Below are 26,305 nucleotides of genomic sequence, written 5' to 3'. Positions count from 1 at the left end.
ATAAAGAACCCATGATACCGCAGACCGCTCTCCCTATAGATAGACAGCGCAGAGTATCTCACCCAACCTCAGTTCATATGAAAACCGGGCAGATTGCTGAACAGACCGCCCCGTGTGTTATTATAGAGGCATCCGGTGGCTGAGATTACTTCTTAAGCCTCATTCACACGTCCGTGTCCGTGCTCAAATCCGTGCGCAGGTGGTCAGTGATGCATCCGTGAAGGATCCGTGTTCGGTCCGTGTTGCACCCGTGTTTCACTGACGCTGAACAGCTGAACAGCTGAAAAATTAGTTTCAAAGCGTCTCTTCTTAATGGTCCGTGAAACACGGATGCAACACGGATGGCATCCATGTTGCATCCGTGGTTTTCACGGACCCATAGACTATAATGGACGTGATGGATGGACAAAATAGAGCACGCATGCGTGCTAAAAACACGGACCCACGAACCGTGCTAAAACACTGATGTCTGAATACACACATTAAGGCCTCATGCACACGACCGTATGTGTTTTGCGGATACGCCAAAAAAACGGATGACGTTCCGTATGGCATCAGTTTTTTTGCGGATCAGTTGTAATAATGCCTATCCTTGTTCGCAAGCTAGAAAAAAATAGGACAAGCACTATTTTTTTTGCTGGGGAAACAGAACGGACATATTGATGCGGACAGCATGCAGTGTGCTGTCCGCGTTTTTTGCGGACCCATTGAAGTGAATGGGTCTGCATCCCATCTGCAAAAAAACTGAACGGACCGAAACAAACAACGTTTGTGTGCATGTAGCCTAAAGGGAATGGGGACGTGTGCTGTCCGTGAAACACTGACGTGTGAATGAGGCTTAACTATGGAGGCCTGCCAGCATCCTCTTTCTCCAGGTCTCCGCAGAGACGCCCATAGTCACTCATCTTGTAGCATCTTGCTGCTGCCGCTGTCTGCGCAGGTAATATTTGCATGTAGCTGTACAGTGGGGCCCCAGAATGATTTTTACTGGAGGGCCCTAAGCACCCCAGTCCAACACTGCAGTCCCATAGAGAAGAATGGAGCAGTGGTGCGTACGCTCGACCTGCTACTCTGTTCAGTTCAGGGGGACCCTGTGCGGCATGGGGTCCCCATTCTTGTGATTATTGGGTGTCCCAGAGATAGGGGATAGCTATTACATTGGTGGGGGTCCTATGATACGGATAACTTCCAATTAGGCCGCATGCACACGACCGTGGCGTGTTTTGCGGTCCGCAAGTCGCGGATCTGCAAAACACGGATGGCGTCCGTGCGCGTTCCGCAATTTGCGGAACGGCACGGACAGCTTTTAAAATAAATGCCTATTCTTGTCCGCAAAGCGTGTACAAGAATAGGACAGGTTATATTTTTTTAGCGGGGCCACGGAATGGAGCAACGGATGCGGACAGCACACGGAGTGCTGTCCGCATCTTTTGCGTCCCCATTGAAGTGAATGGGTCCGCATCCGAGCCGCCAAAACGGCGGCTCGGGTGCGGACCCAAACAACGGCCCTTTCTGCTGCAGCTCTCTCACTTTCAGGCCTAGTGATTGGGAGCCAAAACCAGGAGTGGAGGCTCTACGGAGATGAGGTGTAACCCTAAGTTCACACCTGAGCGTTTTACAGCGCGTTCCTACGCGCTGTAAAACGCTCAACAAGGAGAAACCAATGCTTCCCTATGGGAATGGTTCTCACCTGGGCGTTTTACAGCGCGTACGATCGTGCTGTAAAACGCCCGACGCTCGAACAAGTTCTTGCGCTTCTTTGGGGTGTTTTGACGCGCGTTTGCGGCCATAGGACACTGCTGTCAATCACACAAACGGGCGTCAAACGTGCGTTTACTATTGCATAAAAACGCACGACAAATACGCGCGTAAATCGTGCGTTTCAGAAACGCTCAGATGTGAAACCAGGGTTATGGAAAGATCTGCACCTGGTTTTGTCTCAAAATCACTGATGGAAGTCACTGACCAAATCACTGAAGTGTGTCCTTTCTGTTCCAGCTCTGTCCCTCTTAAAACTCAAGGGGTGTGTCCTTTCGGCTGCAGCCCTCTTCCTATTATAGCTCAGGGGTGTGTCCTTTCTGCTGCAGCCCTCTTCCTATTATAGCTCAGGGGTGTGTCCTTTCTGCTGCAGCCCTCTTCCTATTATAGCTCAGGGGTGTGTCCTTTCTGCTGCAGCCCTCTTCCTATCATAGCTCAGAGGGTGACTGCTTTCCACTGCAGCTCTCTCTCTCTCTCTGTGTAACTGCCACAGCTTCTAACAGAAGATATGACTGGTGACAGTTGAAGAATTAAACTGAGCATGTGCGACCACCTCAGTGAGGTGGACAAGAAATAAGGAAAAGAACAGACAGCAGGTGGCGCCATACAGATACATTTTATTAAATAACTCAGTGGCTATACTAAATGTTTAATGACATGCAATTACAAAAGTATTGAGATCTAGGTGCTGGTTTGAAAACTGTAGAATATTTTACGTAGCGCACCAGACTAGTAGTATACGCCAAGACAGCTCTCCGTCCCTGGTAAACCATATTCCAAAGATGTTTATGACTAAAAGGACTTATCAGGAGATGTCCAAGTGCAGGCTTTCCATCTAACAAACATCTCTTCTACTGTGACTGAGCAAGAAGAAGGAGCAGATGGAGTGGAGTAGCACGTGGCTGCAGGATCCGACTACACCTAGACGTTGTTTGTAGTCTGTAACCATGGAGACCTGTATACAAGCTATATGCTCCAATCAGTAGGAAGTTTTTTTTTAGAGAAGACTATTTGCAGAATTGCTTCATTTGTAATTTAAGGGCACCTTCACACGCTGCTTATTTTGTTGCAAAATTTACTGCAACTGAAAATCAGTTCCATTCACCTGAATGGGGCTTGCAGAAATCCGTGTGCTCGCCGCCCCGCTGAAATGAATGGAACCGGGGGGGTGAAGGATGCAGGGTGTGAAGGCGTTCTTAGGTGCATTGTAACAGAGAGTTGCAATAGTATACACACCCCTTAGGCCTAATGCACATGACCGTTTGTATTTTGCGGTCCGCAAAAAACGGATCCGCAAAAAATACAGATGACGTCTGTGTGCATTCCGTTTTTTGCGGAACGGAACAGCCGGCCCCTAATAGAACAGTCCTATCCTTGTCCGTAATGCGGACAATAATAAGACATGTTTTTTTGCGGAAAGGAATGCACACGGAGTAAATGGTTCCACGTACGGTCCTCAAAAAAACCCGGAACGGACACGGATAGAAAATACATTCGTGTGCATGAGGCCTTAAGCGCATTACTAAATTGGTAAAAGTTTAGCAATCCTTTTTCTGGCTGCTGCTCTGTTTCTGCATCACTCTGATCTGACTGATGGTCCCCTGCATGTGCCGGCTCATGGCCTCTTCAAGAGGACCCGTCCCCTCTCCTGACATGTCTGTTTTAGTAACTACTTGCATTCCCCATGTGATAACAATCCTGGAGCATCTATTTCTATGACTCTATGTTGTGCCATTCCTTTATTTTTCCTGCCAGAAGTTATGAATGAATTTACTAGCAGTTTGCAATGAAGGTCCAGATGGGTGTTACCAGTTGAGGGTGTGTCCCTGCACAGTCTGACACTATCCAATCCGTGCTGACAGTATCAAACTATGTAGGGACCCCCCCCCCCCCCAAAAAAAAAACAAAAAAACAACTGTTAACACCCACCTGGACCTTCACTGCAAAATGCTAGCAATTAATTAATAATTTCTAGCAGGAATAATACAAAACGATAAGTTTTATAATAAATTTTTCAAAAATTTATAGCAAAAAAACAAACAAACAAAAGTAAAAATAAAAGCATGAAATACATCAATTAAGGGATAAAGTATAAGCTGAAATATTCACAGTCATTTCCTCTATGTGGAGACTGCTCAGCACGTCACGCTTACTTTATTCATCGTGGGTGGTCTTACAATGGCAAAATCTGTTTGCCAGGGGCACGCTGCCCGCTTCCTTAAAAGCCCTGGGAGCCCTGTTCTGTGGAAGCTTTTGAAAGCCTTGGCCACGTAACAGTTCTGCACCCTGGGGCGGTACTAACAGTACTAAGTACGTGTCGGCTTCATTCCATTGACATCTCAGATTTCCTGTATTGACTCATCCAGACAGGTTCATACTAAGTGATGCAGCCAGAGAGGAGGATGTAGCGCCCTCAAGAGGAGGTAACATTATGGGGGGGCCATACCTTTTAAAAATGCTCTTGGATAATAGCACACTGTGCTGTGTAACAGTTCTGCTTCTGGCGCCCCCCTGTGGAGTTCATTAACTGTCTGGATTCAGTAACTGTTCAGCCTTTAACGCCCCCCAGTGGAATCACTAACTTTCTGGATGCAGTAACTGTTCAGCCTTTGACGCCCCCCAGTGGACTCACTAACTTTCTGGATGCAGTAACTGTTCTGCTTTTACAACCCCAGTGGAGTTCACTAACTTTCTGGCTGCAGTAACAGTTCAGTCTTTATTGCCTCCCCAGTTGAGAATGCAAAATTATCTGGCTGCAGTACTTGTTCAGAGATTGCTACCTTTTCTGGCTGCAGTAACTGTTCTGCTTTTAGCACCCCCCAGTGGAGCTCACTAACTTTCTGGCTGCAGTAACTGTTCTGCTTTTAGCACCCCCCAGTAGAGCTCACTAACTTTCTGGCTGCAGTAACTGTTCAGTGTTTATTGCATCCCCCAGTGGAGCTCACTAACTTTCTGATTGCAGTAACTGTTCTGCCTTTAGCTCTTCCCCAGTGGAGCTCACTAACTTTCTGGCTGCAGTAACTGTTCTGCTTTTAGCACCCCCCAGTGGAGCTCACTAACTTTCTGGCTGCAGTAACTGTTCTGCTTTTACACCCCCCAGTGGAGCTCACTAACTTTCTGGCTGCAGTAACTGTTCTGCTTTTAGCACCCCCCAGTGGAGCTCACTAACTTTCTGGCTGCAGTAACTGTTCTGCTTTTAGCACCCCCCAGTGGAGCTCACTAACTTTCTGGCTGCAGTAACTGTTCTGTCTTTAGCACCCCCCAGTGGAGCTCCCTAACTTTCTGATTGCAGTAACTGTTCTGCCTTTAGCTCTTCCCCAGTGGAGCTCACTAACTTTCTGGCTGCAGTAACTGTTCTGCTTTTAGCACCCCCCAGTGGAGCTCACTAACTTTCTGGCTGCAGTAACTGTTCTGCTTTTACACCCCCCAGTGGAGCTCACTAACTTTCTGGCTGCAGTAACTGTTCTGCTTTTAGCACCCCCCAGTGGAGCTCCCTAACTTTCTGATTGCAGTAACTGTTCTGCCTTTAGCTCTTCCCCAGTGGAGCTCACTAACTTTCTGGCTGCAGTAACTGTTCTGCTTTTAGCACCCCCCAGTGGAGCTCACTAACTTTCTGGCTGCAGTAACTGTTCTGCTTTTACACCCCCCAGTGGAGCTCACTAACTTTCTGGCTGCAGTAACTGTTCTGCTTTTAGCACCCCCCAGTGGAGCTCACTAACTTTCTGGCTGCAGTAACTGTTCTGTCTTTAGCACCCCCCAGTGGAGCTCCCTAACTTTCTGATTGCAGTAACTGTTCTGCCTTTAGCTCTTCCCCAGTGGAGCTCACTAACTTTCTGGCTGCAGTAACTGGTCTGCTTTTAGCACCCCCCAGTGGAGTTCACTAACTTTCTAGCTGCAGTAACAGTTCAGTCTTTATTGCCTCCCCAGTTGAGCATGCACAATTTTCTGGTTGCAGTACTTGTTCAGAGTTTGCTACCTTTTCTGGCTGCAGTAACTGTTCTGCTTTTACACCCCCCCAGTGGAGCTCACTAACTTTCTGGCTGCAGTAACTGTTCTGCTTTTAGCACCCCCCAGTAAAGCTCACTAACTTTCTGTCTGCAGTAACTGTTCAGTGTTTATTGCCTCCCCCCAGTGGAGCTCACTAACTTTCTGGATGCAGTAACTGTTCTGCCTTTAGTGCCCCCCAGTAGAGCATGCAAAATTTTCTGGCTGCAGTACTTGTTCAGAGTTTGCTACCTTTTCTGGCTGCAGTAACAGTTCTGCTTTTAGCGCCCCCCCCCCCCCCCCCCCAGTGGAGCTCCCTAACGTTCTGATTGCAGTAACTGTTCTGCCTTTAGCTCTTCCCCAGTGGAGTTTACTTACTTTGTGGCTGCAGTAACTGTTCTGCCTTTAGCGCCCCCCAGTGGAGCTCAATGACATTACAGCTTCATTAAATGCTGTTTCTCTACAGGACTTTGAATGTCGCGGCTTATGTCATCAAAACCTACACCCTGGTCATTCGGTCGGAGAGCTTTATCATACATGTCTTCATGATTTTGCAAATGATAGCAGTGATGATGGCCTAAGGGCGCAGGAGTGCTTTATCTTTTATACAGGTCAGATAGCCCTAAGTTAACAGTAAACGGTTTTCTGGATTAGAAAAACATGGCTGCTTTTTTATTCTTCCAGAAACAGCGACACACTTACCCACAGGTTGCGTCTGGTATTGCAGCTGCAGCCACATTCGCTTCACTGAACCTGAGCGGTAATACCAGACACAACCCACGGGCGGGTGTTCAGGAACAGCAGCCATGTTTATCTAATCCTGCACGGCCCCTTTAAGACCTCATGGACACCTCTGTATTATGGATCTGGGATGTATGGATCCTTGGTACAGCGTCTATACGCTGCTATGGGCAGTTTTGCTCCGGTTTCATGCACATACATAATATTAGGAACATTTATTATATTTTTTTAACATGCTTTGAATTTCAATACTTTTCAATTTTTAAGATCTGTGCTCGCAGTCAGTGAATGGACACAGCATTGAAAACTCGTAACAAATTCGCATCCTGTATCAGTTGTATACGTTCTATACAATCCCTTGCAAGTGAAACGCATCAGCAGTGCACATCTCTTCCAGCTCCTGATGGTTTGTTACAATGTATCAGTGCAGACCATTGAGCTTACAACTTGATACAATTGTAACAGAACTTCTCCAATATCTTTTCCAACCTTTGGTTATGATCCTTCCATGTTTTACATAGATTTTTGGACTTCCTCCTTTGTCCTAATCGGCTTGCCACATCTCCAGACATATTTCTTAGAGTTTTAGGAAATTTCCCAATATTTAATCCTTGCAGCATGTCCTGCCATGCTTAATATAGACAGTGGAAATACAATCAATTCAACCAAATTGTCTTCCTGTAACATCCGACTTTACGGGAATAGATAATACCGCGTACATCCAATCACAAGGTCTAGGCGGCTTCAACTCAACTTGGCTCCAGGGGGAAGGCAACGGCTTTCAACAACCTGTCCTATAATATTACACCAGAAACCCGTCATTATGGTCTCTGATGTATGAGGCTCTTAATGCACCCTTCCTGCATTGCTTTTTGGGAAATGCACATTACACTTGGGCCCCTGGGTATCAATAACTATGTATGGATCCTGCCCAATAAATATGTGGTTTAGATTGCTGCCACCCAGTGGTTACAGTTAGAATTACAACAGTGCTGCAATAGAGATTAGTCCTGATCTATAAGTAAAGGTGGTGACACACGGAGACATCTTCTCCTAGCCCAAAACGTTACCTACCTCACTGGCAACGTAGGAAATGGATGAAAATCTGACATTGCTCACATTTAGGGTCCATTCACATGACCATAAGCAAATTGCGGATCCGCAAAACACAGGTGCCGGCCGTGTGGTGTCCAGATTTTTCAGAATGCACATGACCAGCCCTATGATAGAAATGCCTATTCTTGTCCAAGAATAGGACATGCTCTATCTTTTTCGCAGGACCGAGGAACGAAAGTACGGATGTGGAGAGCACACGTTGTGCTGTCCGCATCTTTTGCAACCCCATTGAAATGAATGGGTCCACACGCAAAATTGCAGAACGGATGCGGACCCAGAAATACGGTCGTGTGAATGGACCCTTATTGGCAGCATGTCGTAAGCTCCCCCTAGTGGCAGCTACGGGAAGCCGGAATTGTATTGTTTTAGTCTTCTGTCTATGCAGGGGATTTGGAGCTTTGTGACAAATGCTGCTCTGAGCAGTGTATAGATACATGTAGGTGCTCTGAGCAGTGTATAGATACATGTAGGTGCTCTGAGCAGTGTATAGATACATGTAGGTGCTCTGAGCAGTGTATAGATACATGTAGGTGCTCTGAGCAGTGTATAGATACATGTAGGTGCTCTGAGCAGTGTATAGATACATGTAGGTGCTCTGAGCAGTGTATAGATACATGTAGGTGCTCTGAGCAGTGTATAGATACATGTAGGTGCTCTGAGCAGTGTATAGATACATGTAGGTGCTCTGAGCAGTGCATAGATACATGTAGGTGCTCTGAGCAGTGCATAGATACATGTAGGTGCTCTGAGCAGTGCATAGATACATGTAGGTGCTCTGAGCAGTGCATAGATACATGTAGGTGCTCTGAGCAGTGCATAGATACATGTAGGTGCTCTGAGCAGTGTATAGATACATGTAGGTGCTCTGAGCAGTGTATAGATACATGTAGGTGCTCTGAGCAGTGTATAGATACATGTAGGAGCTCTGAGCAGTGTATAGATACATGTAGGTGCTCTGAGCAGTGTATAGATACATGTAGGAGCTCTGAGCAGTGTATAGATACATGTAGGAGCTCTGAGCAGTGTATAGATACATGTAGGTGCTCTGAGCAGTGTATAGATACATGTAGGTGCTCTGAGCAGTGTATAGATACATGTAGGTGCTCTGAGCAGTGTATAGATACATGTAGGTGCTCTGAGCAGTGTATAGATACATGTAGGTGCTCTGAGCAGTGTATAGATACATGTAGGTGCTCTGAGCAGTGTATAGATACATGTAGGAGCTCTGAGCAGTGTATAGATACATGTAGGTGCTCTGAGCAGTGTATAGATACATGTAGGTGCTCTGAGCAGTGTATAGATACATGTAGGTGCTCTGAGCAGTGTATAGATACATGTAGGTGCTCTGAGCAGTGTATAGATACATGTAGGTGCTCTGAGCAGTGTATAGATACATGTAGGTGTTCTGAGCAGTGTATAGATACATGTAGGTGCTCTGAGCAGTGTATAGATACATGTAGGAGCTCTGAGCAGTGTATAGATACATGTAGGAGCTCTGAGCAGTGTATAGATACATGTAGGTGCTCTGAGCAGTGTATAGATACATGTAGGTGCTCTGAGCAGTGTATAGATACATGTAGGTGCTCTGAGCAGTGTATAGATACATGTAGGTGCTCTGAGCAGTGTATAGATACATGTAGGTGCTCTGAGCAGTGTATAGATACATGTAGGTGCTCTGAGCAGTGTATAGATACATGTAGGAGCTCTGAGCAGTGTATAGATACATGTAGGTGCTCTGAGCAGTGTATAGATACATGTAGGTGCTCTGAGCAGTGTATAGATACATGTAGGAGCCCTGAGCAGTGTATAGATACATGTAGGTGCTCTGAGCAGTGTATAGATACATGTAGGTGCTCTGAGCAGTGTATAGATACATGTAGGAGCTCTGAGCAGTGTATAGATACATGTAGGTGCTCTGAGCAGTGTATAGATACATGTAGGAGCTCTGAGCAGTGTATAGATACATGTAGGTGCTCTGAGCAGTGTATAGATACATGTAGGAGCTCTGAGCAGTGTATAGATACATGTAGGTGCTCTGAGCAGTGTATAGATACATGTAGGTGCTCTGAGCAGTGTATAGATACATGTAGGTGCTCTGAGCAGTGTATAGATACATGTAGGTGCTCTGACCAGTGTATAGATACATGTAGGTGCTCTGAGCAGTGTATAGATACATGTAGGAGCTCTGAGCAGTGTATAGATACATGTAGGAGCTCTGAGCAGTGTATAGATACATGTAGGTGCTCTGAGCAGTGTATAGATACATGTAGGTGCTCTGAGCAGTGTATAGATACATGTAGGTGCTCTGAGCAGTGTATAGATACATGTAGGTGCTCTGAGCAGTGTATAGATACATGTAGGTGCTCTGAGCAGTGTATAGATACATGTAGGTGCTCTGAGCAGTGTATAGATACATGTAGGAGCTCTGAGCAGTGTATAGATACATGTAGGTGCTCTGAGCAGTGTATAGATACATGTAGGTGCTCTGAGCAGTGTATAGATACATGTAGGAGCTCTGAGCAGTGCATAGATACATGTAGGTGCTCTGAGCAGTGTATAGATACATGTAGGTGCTCTGAGCAGTGTATAGATACATGTAGGTGCTCTGAGCAGTGTATAGATACATGTAGGTGCTCTGAGCAGTGTATAGATACATGTAGGTGCTCTGAGCAGTGTATAGATACATGTAGGTGCTCTGAGCAGTGTATAGATACATGTAGGAGCTCTGAGCAGTGTATAGATACATGTAGGAGCCCTGAGCAGTGTATAGATACATGTAGGAGCTCTGAGCAGTGTATAGATACATGTAGGTGCTCTGAGCAGTGTATAGATACATGTAGGTGCTGTGAGCAGTGTATAGATACATGTAGGTGCTCTGAGCAGTGTATAGATACATGTAGGAGCTCTGAGCAGTGTATAGATACATGTAGGTGCTCTGAGCAGTGTATAGATACATGTAGGAGCCCTGAGCAGTGTATAGATACATGTAGGTGCTCTGAGCAGTGTATAGATACATATAGGTGCTCTGAGCAGTGTATAGATACATGTAGGTGCTCTGAGCAGTGTATAGATACATGTAGGTGCTCTGAGCAGTGTATAGATACATGTAGGTGCTCTGAGCAGTGTATAGATACATGTAGGTGCTCTGAGCAGTGTATAGATACATGTAGGTGCTCTGAGCAGTGTATAGATACATGTAGGTGCTCTGAGCAGTGTATAGATACATGTAGGTGCTCTGAGCAGTGTATAGATACATGTAGGTGCTCTGAGCAGTGTATAGATACATGTAGGTGCTCTGAGCAGTGTATAGATACATGTAGGTGCTCTGAGCAGTGTATAGATACATGTAGGTGCTCTGAGCAGTGTATAGATACATGTAGGTGCTCTGAGCAGTGTATAGATACATGTAGGTGCTCTGAGCAGTGTATAGATACATGTAGGAGCCCTGAGCAGTGTATAGATACATGTAGGTGCTCTGAGCAGTGTATAGATACATGTAGGTGCTCTGAGCAGTGTATAGATACATGTAGGTGCTCTGGGCAGTGTATAGATACACGTAGGTGCTCTGAGCAGTGTATAGATACATGTAGGTGCTCTGAGCAGTGTATAGATACATGTAGGTGCTCTGAGCAGTGTATAGATACATGTAGGTGCTCTGAGCAGTGTATAGATACATTATAGGGACCATAAACATATCAAGGCTTCTCCCCAGTGTTGACAGGTCATATCTTGGTTTTCGCTCGCCCATAGGATAGGCTATGTTACTCTGCCCTAGCCCTGTATTTGAATACCCTGGCTGAATGGCTTGTTGGCACCAAACCTGGCACCTCACCCAGCATTAGGGCACATGCCCTGTCAGACCCTCCCCTGCAAAACACAACCTTGTTACTGTCCTTTTTCTGGCATCTCCTTTACTTCTAAAATAATTCGTATTCCTCTGTTTTTCCCCCAGAAATGATTGAGCCACGATCAAAAGGAGGAAAACCAACAGAAGGTAAAATTTCCACCGGACGAGAGACCCTCCGGTTGAGATCTAAGGGTCCTGCCACCGTGGAAGAAATGGTGAGTTTTGTGTCTGTTCCTCCTCGATGTGAATCTGTATACACCGCCAGCACAAAGGAGATGATATGCGTCTTCTACCGCAACTCGAGGACCAGACGTTTCATTCACTCAGCCTCTCTATCCTCTCATAGGACATTTACTTTTTAGCTCTTTTTCTCCTCTCCTTCCTTCCGCCCTCCTCTCTCTCTCTATACAGTTATCTACTATCTATCTGCCAGAGCAAATGTCTTCACATCCAACAAGACACCAAGTAGAAAGTATTTGACTAACAGCGGCTGTAGTCAGAAAAGTAAAATTCAGCTTTTTTTCTATTAAATGTTCTTTACCTAGTTGCTCTTTTCACTCATTTTCTCTCCCGGGAAAAGCCCTTGTAGATGTTTCACCGCTGCTGCTCATCCTCCCCTCTCACAGCATGCTGTGAAAATCTGCAGCTGCATACCCCACCTCCCCTCCCTCCCTGTCTACAGTCTTACACTAGATAGAGGAGGGTTTTGAACACTAGCAGAGAATCTATGGCCTGGAATAGGTGGTCTTTAAGGTGAGAAAGAGGCAACCTTGGTGAATTTTAAAGTCGTGGTAAAATTACGGCATTACCGCAACGTGAACGTAATGCATTTGTAGGGAACTAAGATCGTTGGTACCCTTGTGACTATTGAAAATGGTCTACCCACAGCAGTGTACTAGAATTTTACTACTATTGATAGTTATTACACATGTGTCCAACTGTCGGACCCCCACCGATCAGACACTTATCCCGTATTCTGTGTATAGGAGATATTATATTAGTGGGACACCCCTTCAAATAGGAACATTTTAGTAGACAGCTGATCATAGTGGTGCTGGAAGTCGGACCCCCACAGATTTGATATTGATGACCTATCCTAAGGGTAGGACATCAATATTGTCACGGAAAATCCATTAAGGGGCATCTGTCGGCAGATTTGTCCCTATGACACTGGCTGACCTGTTACATGTGCGCTTTGCGGCTGAAGGCATCTGTGTTGGTCCCATGTTCATATGTGTCCACATTGCTGAGAAAAATGAATATATGCAAATGAGCCTCTAGGAGCAACAGGGGCGTTACCATTGCACCTAGAGGCTCTGCTCTCTGCAACTGCCGCTTCCTCTCCACTTTGATATTCAAGGCCAGGTATGATGACGTTTACACAGCTTAGCACTGTCAAAGTGGAGAGGATGCAGCAGTTGCAGAGAGAAGAGCTTCTAGGTGCAATGGCAACACCCCCGTTGCTCCTAGGGGCTCATTTGCATATATTAAACCATCATTTTTGAATACGGGACCAACACAAATCTGCTGTCAGATGCCCTTTAGCTTTTTCTTGATTCTTAGGGCAACATTCCGCCCCCTTGTTTTTAACAACGCAGGTGAGGAGAGGCCTGTATCGTTTTTTGCCACCAAGTAGTAAAAGGGAACAAACCAAGTGCCCTATCCATGATACGTACCACCTTGATGAGTCCTACTATTGGTCTTACCGGTGGAATTATCTTCACCCGAATCAATTAAAAATAAGTTTTATGAACTATTTTATGTAATTTAGGTATTTTTTGGAGTATTTTATTGCAGGAATATTTGATAGGATGGATGTTACAGTATATGCCTTCACCATAGAGTTCCCCGTCGCTCTTCCGTCCGCCTCCTCTTTCCGCTAGTTTTAATGCCGAGATGAAATATAACGTTTATGGAGCTCACGCTGCTGCTTGTTTCCTTTTAGCCGACTGCATTTGAAGAGAAGGCAATCAAAAAAGTGGACGACCTTTTGGAGAGCTACATGGGCATCCGAGATATTGAGTTGGGTGAGTCTTTGGCTTTCATCTTAGAGAAATAAGATTCAAAGGTCTCCATAATCCTGCCTTATTACTTGTCGGCTCCTCTCCCAGAAAATACGTTCTGCCCGGGGGCTCGGAGAATTGCTTTGCTTGTACATAAATTATTAATATGTAGTTTTAGGTAATCTTGAAGCCGAAATACCAAGCTTAGAAATAGTAAAATTGAGGAGAAGACGGGGAAAGTTCTATTTATTTTCCTTGCGAATACCTTGGTTTCACAGCCTGTAGCAAGATGGTTTTTACTAGCACACTGTTGGCATTCGGGCCAAAAGAAACACATCCCGTGGGCTTGTATCACAAATCAAATCCGACCTTTGCACTTGACAAGTGATCCCGATCCCGAAAGTTCACAATGTCTTTCTTCCTGATGTGATTCGAAGACATCAATACACTTGGTGCCTCCACCTGGGTCAAGTATGTGTCTGAGATGAACCACAGAATCTGAGATCTTGGCTTCTTGATCATGGTTTCTACCTGATACCGTCTACACCGTCTCCAAACATGTGGTTTGGCCAACCATAGTCCTTGTTAGATGAGTTCCTTATGTTGGCTTGTTGGTTATTTTTGAAGGGTGAGTGTTGTGTAAGTTGCGGAGACCATCTGAAATAAGGCGATTTACAAATATTTGTCTCAAGTCATTACATCTCACACATGGAAAGTATTTAGTCTGGAAGGAGAATTGTTTTTGGAACGTTCTCGTCTTGTGTCTGTGCTGCCGCTTGCTCTGTTGGAGAAAACCTCCACGTTGTTGGGATTAAAGGGCAATCCCTGTATTTGCTCTATAAGGATGACCCCCGTGCATTTGCTCTTTTAGGGAATATGGTCATGGGGGACGTCACCCAGTCAGAACCCCCGCACCCCCACTGAACTGGTATAGAACGTTTTTAGGGCTGACCCTAAGCACTTGGCCAACAGCTACTTCATCCCCAAACCGATGCATAATCAGATTGGCCTATCATGCGTGTTTATTCCCAAGGGAGATAAGCGTCTCACAGACACATCTGCCACTTATCAGGAGGTACAAAGATCCGGTCATGTTTAAACCCAACATGTCTGATCATTGTCTTCTCTTGGGGGCAGATAGTCTTGGCGTTCCTCATATACATTATATGATACCTCCCAAAATGTAAATAATTTCAGAATTTTAAGAATTTCGGAAATTTGTAAGAATTAATTTCGTAATTTTAAGCTCCGTTTTCAATCTGTCAAGAACATCCACCAAACTTATCCTGGAGACGTAGACTTTGGGGCACATGTGCTTAAACTCTGCCCCATTTAAGGTCCATCTTGTGGGACATTCATGTAAACCATGGATGGGATGCATTGGAGTTATTGATTATATTACTATATGATCAGCTTTATCCCCTCTAGCTCCCGGCGGTTTTCTGTTTTTGCATTTTTCTTTTTTCACTACCCGCCTTCCCAGAGATGTAACTTTTTTTATTTTTCCGCACACAACAGCCATATAAGGACTTGTTTTTTTGCGGGAAAAGTTGTACTTTTTAACAGAACCATGTATTATTGCATAGCTGGAAAAATTTTCTAAATGGGGTGGAATTGGAAAAACACAATTCCGCCACAGTTTTATGAGTTTTGTTTTTACGGCGTTCATTATGCGGTAAAACTGACCTGTGCCCTTCATTTTCTGGGTCAGTACGATTACAGAGATACCACATTTGTGTAGTTTTTCTTGTGTTTTAATACTGAAAAAAAAGACTGGAAATTTTTTTCTTTTTCTTTTCATCGCCGTATTCTGATATAGTTATGTCTATGGTGCTGTGTGAGGGCTCATTTTTTTGCAGTATGATCAATTTTTATTGATACCATTTTGGAATGTGTATGACTTTTTGATCCCTGTTTATTAAATTTTTTGGGAGGTGAAGTGACGAGAAAATGGCAATTTTTTTTTATTTTTTAATAGTACGAGAGTTTTCAGATAGAGATGCCCATGTTTATTTTTATTTGTTTATTTTTTTATTATTCTAGGGCAAGGGTAATGATTTGAATTTTTATATTTAAAAAAAATATTTTTAAAAACTTTTAAAAACTTTTTTTTAAGTCACCCTAAGTGACTACAACATGCAATCAATACAAGTGAAACTTGAAAAATTAGAATATCATGCAAAGTTGATTTATTTCAGTAATGCAAATTAAAAGGTGATAGGGGAAGACAGTGAACAGCAACTGGATCGGTAGGTAAGAACCCAGTGATACAACAACACACCGGAACAACAAGCACTTACCTGCCACAGCAACAGGGTGAAACACCAACACCAACGACTACCTGGACTTCCATGCGGACGGGCAGCATGGCGGAACCAGGCAGAGCTGCTCACTGACTTGTAGTTCCCCCTCAGGGGAACCCAGGAACCCTCTCACCGAAGGCACAAACAGACATGGTAAATGTCTAGCAACCATGCTGGACTAGAAACACCAAACAGACCAGACATGGAACACCAAACTAGACATAACAACACACCCCGAACATAAACCACACCAAACAGACCAACAGGTGAGGATGGGTAAAGGACATAGATGTCTAACTAGGTGGCCCTCACACTGGACAGATGAAAAATCTAGACAGGAGCAAAGCTCCATCACCAACCAAGGCAAGAAGACCACTGACCTCAAGCTCACAGCACCAGAATAAGTAGAGCCATGAGGTCACACCCAGAACACACCTAGATCCACACCCACCAGACTGGGAAGGAACAAAGATAAAGGGAGCAGTGCACAAACATGCAGAACAACACGTTGCCCCAGGCAACTGCATGCACGGCAGACGTGTCATGGCGAACTACAACAACCGAGACACCGCCGTGACACCGCCTTCCCTGATCTCAGCCAGGGGAAGCACGCTGCTCCTGCTTTTAGTGCTCCCAGATGCCGTGGTCACATGGAGACTTATTGGCAATGATTCAAAGGCATTGCACCCAGCCAGCCAGGATCCTACTCCATACTGACGAGGGGCAAGCACCCCAAAACAGCTGTCTACGGATGTATATCTGTCTTGGCACTTTCCCTTGTCGTCACGTTCCAAGGGTTGTTAAAAAGTTGCATTTTGACTCATAGGGGGCCACTTCCACAAGGTGGCGCTAGTGAGATGGTTCTCTTCCTTGATAACTCTTTGCAGATCACATGTACCTACATGTACATGGAGTTGTCACTGAAAGCCCCCCTGCTCTACCACAGAGAGCCCTCCAAGCTGTAAATGATTGCTTTAGGTCCAGATGCAGATACATGGAAGAGGACAGTGCGGCAAATTCAGTGTGAAGGAAAGAGGAGAGTGAAATGTGGGTGCAAACAGTGCACCAAAGACCGCTTTATATGATGTCTGTATATGTGTGTGTGTGCAAATGTAGTGTATGCATCTGAGCTGTCTATATGTGTATACATGTGTCTATGCATATATGTATATACTGTATATGTATTGTATGCATGCGTATGTATATGTGCATATAGTGTATGCATTTGAGTTTGTGTGTATACATGTCTATGTGCAAGTCTGTATATACTGTATGTGTCTATGTCTATGTGTATATATTGTATGTGTGTATGTCAGCACATTTATGTGTATGCATGTTTGTGTAAATGTATGTCTTTATATATGCATGTGTTACATGTATGTGTGTGTTTGTAAATGTATGAGTTTACATGCCTATAAATGCCTTTGTATGAATGTGTACATGTACTGTATATGTTGACATGTATACATTGTGTGTATAGATACGTTTTTATTTGTATATATATGTACACTTATGATTAGATATCACACTATAAGTATCTCACTTCTATTATTCGGACACTCTATACACGCCCAATACCCCCGGGGGGGGTCACGTGTCCGATTAGTATGAGGTACCTTACAGACACTTATCCATCATGTCATTCCCTAAGTGTGGAGTAAAGATAATTGTATCCGGTCGTCCGGAATAATAATCCGTCACCTTCTGGATGATCAGATTTTCAATATGCCTCTAATAGATCAGCCATCCCTTGTCTGCTCCTATATGCGGTGATAACAGTGACTCGTCTGTTCTGCCCCCTGGTGGTGAAAGGTTCTGTCTACATGTGACAGGGTGGACTCTGCATTATGCAATCCGGACGGCGCACAGCGTGTCTTCTGGAGATTTCCGTGGTTAAAATGAGAACAATCTGACCGAAGATTCACAAATTTGGAAACTGTGATAGATCCCGACGTAACCTGGGACTCCCCCGCAGCGCCCTGAGTCATGGCCGCGGCGTTTGTTTGTTTCTCGTCTTTCTGTCTTTTATGAATTTTCAGATTGCCTTCATTATTACAGTTTATATACGGCCGGCGCGCTGCTGGGAAATGAAACACTTGCTGCCAGGTTTCCTCACGGATGACGGCTGGTCACTGGTGGTCCCAGCAGGAGGACACTTAGGCCTCTTTCACACGGGCGTCCCGGATTTGCTTCGGGTGTGTCCCGTGTGCATTGTGGGAAACCCGCGCGAGTGTGCACGCAATTTCAGGCAGTTTTGACTTTGCTTTGCGTGGTTCCGTTTTTTCCACGCGGGTGCAATGCGTTTTGCATGCGCGTGATAAAAAACTGACTGTGGTACCCAGACCCGAAGCCGGACTTCTTCACTGAAGTTCGGGTTTGGGTTCGGTGTTCTGTAGATTTTGTTATTTTCCCTTATATCATGGTTATAAAGGAAAATAATAGCATTCTTTATACAGAATGATTACTAAAATGTTGCTTGAGGGGTTAAAAAATAAAAAAAATTAACTCACCTCATCCACTTGATCGCGCAGCCGGCATCGTCTTCTTCCTTCTTCTTTCAGGACCTGCAAAAGGACCTTTGATGATGTAATCGCGCGGTGACGTCAGCGCAGGATCTTCTATCTTCATTCAGCAGGACCTGCGCTGACGTCACCGCGCGATTACATCATCAAAGGTCCTTTTGCAGGTCCTGAAAGAAGAAGGAAGAAGACGATGCCGGCTGCGCGATCAAGTGGATGAGGTGAGTTAATTTTTTTTTTTTTTTTAACCCCTCAAGCAACATTTTCGTAATCCTTCTGTATTAAGAATGCTACTATTTTCCTTTGTAGCCATGTTATAAGGCAAAAAATAACAGTGAATAGACTTTAATCAATTTACTAACATCATCTCCTAGCAACCATGCCTGAAAATCGCACCGCATCCGCACTTGCTTGCGATTTTCACGCATCCCCATTCTTTTATATGGGGCCTGCGTTGCGTGAAAAACGCAGAATATACAATATATAGAACATGCTGCGATTTTCAGGCATCGCACAAGTGATGCGTGAAAATCACCGCTCATGTGCACAGCCCCATTGAAGTGAATGGGTCCGGATTCAGTGCGGGTGCAATGCGTTCACCTCATTCGCTGCACCCGCGCGGAATTCTCGCCCGTGTGAAAGGGGACTTAGTGATCAGCTTATCGACCCTTCAAACGAGTAGGGATTGCCCAAAGTGGAAGATCCATTTAAAGGGGTGTTCAAGGGAATCGTTTTAACTAAAAACCAAGTGTGTTAAAATAGCAAGCCACCATTACTCGCCTTACTTGACTGCCGGCCATGCTGCAGTCACTGCTTCTCTCCATTTCCAGGGCTCGGGCTTGATATGCTGGAAATGTCTTGGACTGCCCACTTAGCAAATCACTTGTTATATCATATAAAGAGCCTGCCACGTGCCCCCTATAAATATAACCCTATAAATAGCAAAAGGACACGCCCCCTATAAATATAACCCTACATATAGCACAAGGACACGCCCCCTATAAATATAACCCTACATATAGCACAAGGACACGCCCCCTATAAATATAACCCTACATATAGAAAAAGGACACGCCCCTATAAATATAACCCTACATATAGCACAAGGGCACGCCCCCTATAAATATAACCCTACATATAGCACAAGGACACGCCCCCTATAAATATAACCCTACATATAGCACAAGGACACGCCCCCTATAAATATAACCTTACATATAGCACAAGGACACGACCCCTATTAATAAAACCCTACATATAGCACAAGGACACGCCACCTATTAATATAACCGTACATATTGCACAAGGATACGCCCCCTATTAATATAACCCTACATATAGCACAAGGACACCCCCCTATTAATATAACACTATATATAGCGCAAGGACACGCCACCCAAAAAATATAACCCTACATATAGCACAAGGACATGCCCCCTATTAATATAACCCTATATATAGCACAAGGACACGCCCCCTATTAATATAACCCTATATATAGCACAAGGACACGCCCCCTATTAATATAACCCTACATATAGCACAAGGACACGCCCCCTATTAATATAACCCTACATATAGCACAAGGACATGCCCCCTATTAATACAACCCTACATATAGCACAAGAACACGCCCCCTATTAATATAACCCTACATATAGCACAAGGACACGTCCCCTATTAATATAACCCTACATATAGCACAAGGACACGCCCCCTATTAATATAACCCTACATATAGCACAAGGACACGCCCCCTATTAATATAACCCTACATATAGCACAAGGACACGCCCCCTATTAATATAACCCTACATATAGCACAAGGACACGCTCCCTATTAATATAACCCTACATATAGCACAAGGACACGCCCCCTATTAATATAACCCTATATATAGCACAAGGACACGCCCCCTATTAATATACCCCTATATATAATGCACAAGGACACGCCCCCTATTAATATAACCCTATATATAGCACAAGGACACGCCCCCTATTAATATAACCCTACATATAGCACAAGGACACGCCCCCTATTAATATAACCCTACATATAGCACAAGGACACGCCCCCTATTAATATAACCCTACATATAGCACAAGGACACGCCCCCTTGTATAGATCAGCCACATGTTGCTCATATACAGTGCAGCCATATACCCCCAAATACAAAGTGTTCCGTGCCGCTTAAAGGGGTTTTCTAAGAGTTTTATGAGCTATCCTCTGGATCGGTCAATTAGTATCTGATTGGTGGGGGTCTGACCCCCGGGACCCCCACCAATCTGCTGTCTGAGAAGGCACCGGCGCTCACAGTAACATTGCGGCCTTCTCTCGCCTGACCAAGCACAGCGCCGTACATTGTATAGTGGCCGTGCTTGGTATCACAGCTGAATGGGGCTGAGCTGCGCCTAGGCCATGTGACCGCCGAACGTGACGTCATATGAAGCTGAGAGAAGGCCGCAGCGCTACTTGAGTGCAGCTGATCAGCAGGGGTCTCTAGTCAGATACTGATGACTGGGCCCCACAGCAATTTTTTGAATGGGGCCCCCTCCCCCAGTAATTTTTTCGCAACCCCTTCCTTTCATGCCGCCCCCATTCCTGTGGCTAGTAAAGATCGCTCTCTCAGACCCGGCCCGGCAGCCGCTCCATCCGTCTATACCGCCACTGTATATCATTTCATTGTGTAATACTGTTGACGGGGCCCTGACAAAATCTTTTAGTCCTCCTCCTCCTCTTGGATGGGCCCCTTCTGGGTCAGGGCCCCAAAGCAGCCGCTTCCCCTATAGCTACGCCCCTGCTAATGTCTCCTACTGGGGGTCTCAGGAAGCAGCCACTGTAATACTGCCACCTGCTGGCAGCTCTGACTATGTCGCCTCCATTCTTGCAGTCCTTACAGTTCTGACGGGTCCCGGTCTCAGGACTTGGTGGGTCTGCAGAGGGGATTCTGTGGACTCTTGGGGGTATGTGCCAGCCGCTGACCCAGCTTTGTCCGTGGTTTGTGTGTGTACACGTGGACACCTTTTCGGTGGAGCGTGCAGCTCTTCTCAGTGCTCAATCCTTCATTAGATGTTCTGTAATATCTTAGCGCAGACAGCGGCTCCCGCAGCCGAGCGTGCCCGCCAGGCTTCACCGGTGGCCGGGTCATCTGCTGCCGGCGGCTCCGTATCTGTCCTGGTGTAACCACATTACTGCAGGCAGGGACCTCATACAGAACGCGCCTCGTTGCCAAGATCGCTTTAAATGGGGTGAAAAAAAGGAGACGTTAAGCGGCTAATGAGAAGCGCGTCGTCTTCATCTAACGCCTTTAATGGAATTTCTGTAAATAATCGCATTTTAATTTGGTATTTTGTAAAACGCCTTCATTTAATGTGATTTTTGTGGACCTTCTTATCTGTAATGGCCGGAGATGGGGCTTTAATAGCATTAATCTGTTCACACCGAGAACTGAGCAAATCTCTTAAAGGAACCTTTCTCCTCCGGGTGTAACCTCATCGGCGAGGCTTAAAGGGGGTCTCTGAATGTGTAATATGTCCTTTTTCTCAGGCACACAGATCCAAATCTCCTTCATAGACATGTAGTAACGTCATAAAATTCAGGCTTCCTGCGACGACCGCTACTTACTACATAGAGCGGTATTACATGGGATGTATGTGGTGCCATTATGCGGAACGTGCGGTGATGGTGATATTATCTGGCCTCTGAATGATAAGATTACATTTATTGTGTATGGAGGTAATATGGAACCTGTATGCATTAGAATTAAATGAACTGCGTATGGCGGTATAACGTGGGTTGTATGTGGGGGTATTGTGTCCGTCCGTGTATGGTGCTATTAAGTGTACTGATGATTGAGGAAATAACAACGGGCGTGCATAGTGCTATTATGGAGTCAGTATACAGTGCTATTAAGCAGACTGTGTATGGCGGTATTACATGATTACATGGGTTGTGTATGATGAAATTACATAGGTTGTGTGTGGTGGTATTACTGTATGTAGTCTGTATAGGGGCTGCATATGGCGGTATTATATGGGCTATGTAATGTATGATGATTACATGGACTGTACATGCTGGTATTACATGGGCTGTGTACGGTACTTTTATGTGGTCAGTGTACTGTAGTATAAAGTGATCTGTGTATGGTGGTATTACATGAGCACTGTACAGTATAATGTAATTACATTGACTGTGTATGGCGGTATTACATGGGCTATGTATGATGATTACATGGACTCTCTTTGGTGGTATTACATGAGCTGTGTACGATGAAATTACATGGGCTGTGTATGGTGTTATTTTTAGGCGATCTGTGTATGGCGGTATTACATGGACTGTGTATGATAAATACATGGACTGTGTATGGCGGTATTACATGGGCTATGTACGATAAATACATGGACTGTCTGTGGCGGTATTACATGGGCTATGTACGATTAAATTACATAGGCTATATGAGGTGGTATTACATGGGTGGTTAGTGCAATGTAGTATTAAGTGTTCTGTGTATGGCGGTATTAGGGTACTTTCCCACTTGCATAGTTGGATTCCGGCTGGCAGTTCCGGCAATCTGTAAGCAAACGAACGGATACCATTTGTAGACGGATCCGGATGCGGGTCCGTCTCACAAATGCTTTGCAATACCGGATCTGTCTCTCCAGTTGTCATCTGGAAAAACCGATCCGGTATTTATCTTTTTGACATTTTTAAAGGTCTGAACATGCGCAGACCACAAAACCAGATCCGTTTTTCCGGAACACTTGGGGCCAGATCCGGCATTAATGCGTTTGCAATGGAAAATAATGCCGGCATTCCGGCAAGTGTTCCGGAATTTTGGACAGAGAAAATACCGCGGTATTTTCTCCGTCCAAAAAACGTACAGTGACTGAACTGAAGACGTCCTGATGCATCCTGAACGGATCGCTCTCCATTCAGAATGCATGGGGATAAAACTGATCAGTTCTTTTCCGGTATTGAGCCCCTAGGACGGAACTCAGTGCCGGAAAAGTTTAACGCAAGTGTGAAAGTATCCTAACATGGGCTGTGTACAGTATGATGAAATTACATAGGCTATATCAGGTGGTATTACATGGGCGGTGTATGGTGTTTTTTTGTGGTTAGTGCAATGTAGTATTAAGTGTTCTGTGTATGGCGGTATTACATGGGCTGTGTATGGCGGTATTACATGGGCTGTGTACAGTATGGCGGTATTACATGGGCTGTGTATGGCGGTATTACATGTGCTGTGTACAGTATGATGAAATTACATGGGCTGTGTACAGTGGTACTATGTAGGTTCTTTACAAGCATTGGTATATAGTAGGTTGTGTACATCTGTATGGCATAGGCGGTGTATGGCAGTATTATGCGGCTATGTTCAGCTTCATTAGGAGGACTGCTTATGGCGGTATGAGTGATTTGTCCTGGGCTTTAGCTGTGCCCCTGTTTAGTGCACCCAATAGCTGCCGCTTGTGCCAAAAATGTATCTCTCATATGTGTTTCTGAAAACAGTCGGTATCATTCCTATGAAATATCAGTTTTTCTCTACGATTAGGGGATATAAATATATATACAAGGTCCTCGCTTGTCTTTCCTCAGATGACACATTATCACCTTGTGTTATTACAAAGTAACTGTATCTGACAGTCAGTGAATTACCAGGAACCGGGCTTCAAATTTATACGTTTCCGGGAATTTCATGATTGCGTCAGTGCAGCGTGTTATAGGTACGGCGCAATTAAACACTGCCACCTGGTGGTCAGTCTATTGTTAAAAAATATCAAAAATATGTTAAAATGTATTTAACTTAAAGAGGCTGTCCGGGCTTTTACCGTTGGTGATCTATCCTCAGGATAGGTCATCAATATCAGATCGGCGCGAAAAAGTTGCGTTAAGTTGCAATTGTCGTACGCCGCCCTAGCCACTTTCCCTAAAGGGGGCGCGTTAAGGGCAGGAATAGGAGCGTCGCCAGCCGCCCCGACAAATTTATTATCGTTATTTATTATTAAAGCGCCACTCCTTCCACGGCGCTGCACATATGAAAAGGGGTGCGCGAATGAAGCCAGAAATCTACAGCCGCTCTGAGCTGTAGGCTCGCGGACTGCAGGAGGGTGCGCCTAATTTATGAGGAGACCTGCACCTCGTCATAAATTAGGCGCATCCTCCAGCGACGCAGGGAAGAAAGGGATAAATCTCCCCCATATAGCAAAACTATACCAGACAATAGGACGAGGGGCATCACATTTTTTACGAGGATTTTACAAGTGTTGGATAGACGAGGAATGGATACCACAGACATTTTTTTTTTTTTAAATCCCGGATATTGCGCTTCTCCTCAAATAGTCATAGGCACATTTTGTGTTAGGCTTCAATGCCTTTTCACGTCAAGCCGATTACACGTTTCGAGGTTGAAAAACCCTTCTTCAGGTCAAAACGGACTTGTGATAAGTGTTGCATGTTTCTCTTTAATTTGTTATGTATTTTATACATTTTTGTTACTTTTACCTCAAGACTATGTCCATTATTTCCCTCTCTTTTCGTTCTCAGCTGCGACCATGGTGGAAGCCGGACGGGACAAGAAAAATCCAGATGAGTTTGCGGTGGCTTTAGATGAAGCCCTCGGGGACTTCGCTTTTCCGGATGAGTTTGTTTTTGATGTCTGGGGAGCGATTGGAGACGCTAAACAAGGACGTCTTTAACGTGAAAAAGCACCAACATTTCCAATTAAGTTTAATTACTGCTAAACACTTGACTGATGATAATTTTATAATAGCGTCCCGTCGGGATATGCAGAGGGATCCACTAATATAATGAAGCAAAGCTTGTATTTGTATATAGATGAATAGACTGCGCACTTCTGACTTGGCTGAATGTATCCAGCAGGACACACTGATGCACGTAGTTCTTAAAGGGCATGTCCACAATGGCACACATTCAGTCTACATAAACCCCGTGTGGATCTTGTGTGTTGAGTAGAGAACTGTGATTAACTCGAGGCACTGGTTATGACCACCATGGGCATGATGCAAAAAAATAAATCACCCCCCCCTCCCCTCTAGTACTCATTCATGACTTTACAGTGCTTCCTCTCATTCTAGTTAATTCATCCCCCCTCTTGCTGTGCCTTGTGGGCTAACACCAGGGTGCATGTCAAGAGGGGAACCTTCTTCAGCCCTTGGTGTAGAGCAGGGATCTCAAACTGCGGCCCTCCAGCTGTTGCAAAACTACAACTCCCACAATGCCCGGACAGCCTACAGGTATCAGCCTACAGCAGGGCATTGTGGGAGTTGTAGTTTTGCAACAGCTGGAGGGCCGCAGTTTGAGATGCCTGATGTAGAGGATTAGGGAAACGTCATCTACACCCCCAGTTGGTCATCTAGATTTTTTTTTGTCTAAAGCGTCCATCTAATAATGTATTTTCAGGGTTAATTTTGAGTGAAGGTTGCAGGAGGGTGCATCATAGCATGTCAAAGCGGTCCGAGGGTGCATTTATTTTCTGCTTTTTACATTAGCAAGGGGATTTCAACCGTGTTTATAGAGGGTTGAGAGGCGATTAGATAAAAGCTGAGACACTAAACCACGAGTCCGTCGTTTCCCTGTATGGGCACAATTTTTGCTTGTATATTTGTAGCCAAAAAGGGAGAAGAAGTGTATTGTAGTGAAGCCTACAGAAATGTTCGATATGATTCTTTATTGGGGGGAGGGGGTATAATCACAGTAAACAATATATATACAGTACAGACCAAAAGTTTGGACACACCTTCTCATTCAAAGAGTTTTCTTTATTTTCATGACTATGAAGGCATCAAAACTATGAATTAACACATGTGGAATTATATACATAACAAACAAGTGTGAAACAACTGAAAATATGTCATATTCTAGGTTCTTCAAAGTAGTCACCTTTTGCTTTGATTACTGCTTTGCACACTCTTGGTATTCTCTTGATGATCTTCAAGAGGTAGTCACCTGAAATGGTTTTCCAACAGTCTTGAAGGAGTTCCCAGAGATGCTTAGCACTTGTTGGCCCT

The 26,305-nt window shown here is 44.8% G+C and overlaps 1 protein-coding gene across 1 annotated transcript in view; it reads left to right on the top strand.

The window, feature by feature from the left end:
* GIPC2 (GIPC PDZ domain containing family member 2) overlaps positions 1–26,038 on the top strand; it is a 71,343-nt gene extending 45,305 nt beyond the window's left edge. Inside the window, exons 4-6 of the mRNA XM_040406966.1 lie at positions 11,552–11,661; positions 13,392–13,473; positions 24,822–26,038. Of these exons, the coding sequence (XP_040262900.1) occupies positions 11,552–11,661; positions 13,392–13,473; positions 24,822–24,973 (344 nt within the window). The 3' untranslated portion in view covers positions 24,974–26,038. The remainder of the gene's footprint in view (positions 1–11,551; positions 11,662–13,391; positions 13,474–24,821) is intronic.
* Positions 26,039–26,305: the final 267 nt, after the last annotated feature.

Source organism: Bufo bufo, chromosome 9 (genome assembly GCF_905171765.1).
Source record: "Bufo bufo chromosome 9, aBufBuf1.1, whole genome shotgun sequence".
Lineage (NCBI taxonomy): Eukaryota > Metazoa > Chordata > Amphibia > Anura > Bufonidae > Bufo > Bufo bufo.
This window is presented reverse-complemented; position numbering and strand designations above follow the sequence as displayed.